A 349-nucleotide genomic window follows, 5' to 3' on the forward strand; every position below is an offset into this window, starting at 1 on the left:
GGGCATGGGACGCTTCCAGGTGGCTTCAGCGCTCCTCTTGGCCTTGCCTGTCCTCATGATGGCCAGTCACAACCTTCTGCAGAACTTCACGGCTGCCACCAGTGACCATCGCTGCCGCCTGCGCTGGGAGGCCAACGCCACCGGCCTCGACCTCCAGGACCTGGTGAAGGTCTCGGTTCCCCGCGGTGAGCGGTGCCAGCGCTTTGTGACACCGCAGTGGTGGCTTTTGGAGGTCAACGGCTCGGCTCCCAACAGCAGCTGGCCGGAGACGGAGCCCTGCCGCGATGGTTGGACCTACGACCGCAGCGTCTTCACCAGCACCATCATCACCGAGGTAGGGCGGCAGGAG

General features: G+C 65.3%; 1 protein-coding gene across 1 annotated transcript in view; it reads left to right on the top strand.

Moving 5' to 3' along the window:
- Positions 1–4: 4 nt before the first annotated feature.
- Positions 5–349, top strand: part of LOC104470073 (solute carrier family 22 member 6-A-like) — a gene marked incomplete at its 3' end in the record, with an annotated part of 3,810 nt that continues 3,465 nt past the window's right edge. Inside the window, exon 1 of the mRNA XM_010084866.1 lies at positions 5–334. Coding sequence (XP_010083168.1) covers positions 5–334 — 330 coding nt within the window. The remainder of the gene's footprint in view (positions 335–349) is intronic.

Source organism: Pterocles gutturalis, unplaced genomic scaffold, assembly GCF_000699245.1.
Source record: "Pterocles gutturalis isolate BGI_N339 unplaced genomic scaffold, ASM69924v1 scaffold18020, whole genome shotgun sequence".
NCBI lineage: Eukaryota > Metazoa > Chordata > Aves > Pterocliformes > Pteroclidae > Pterocles > Pterocles gutturalis.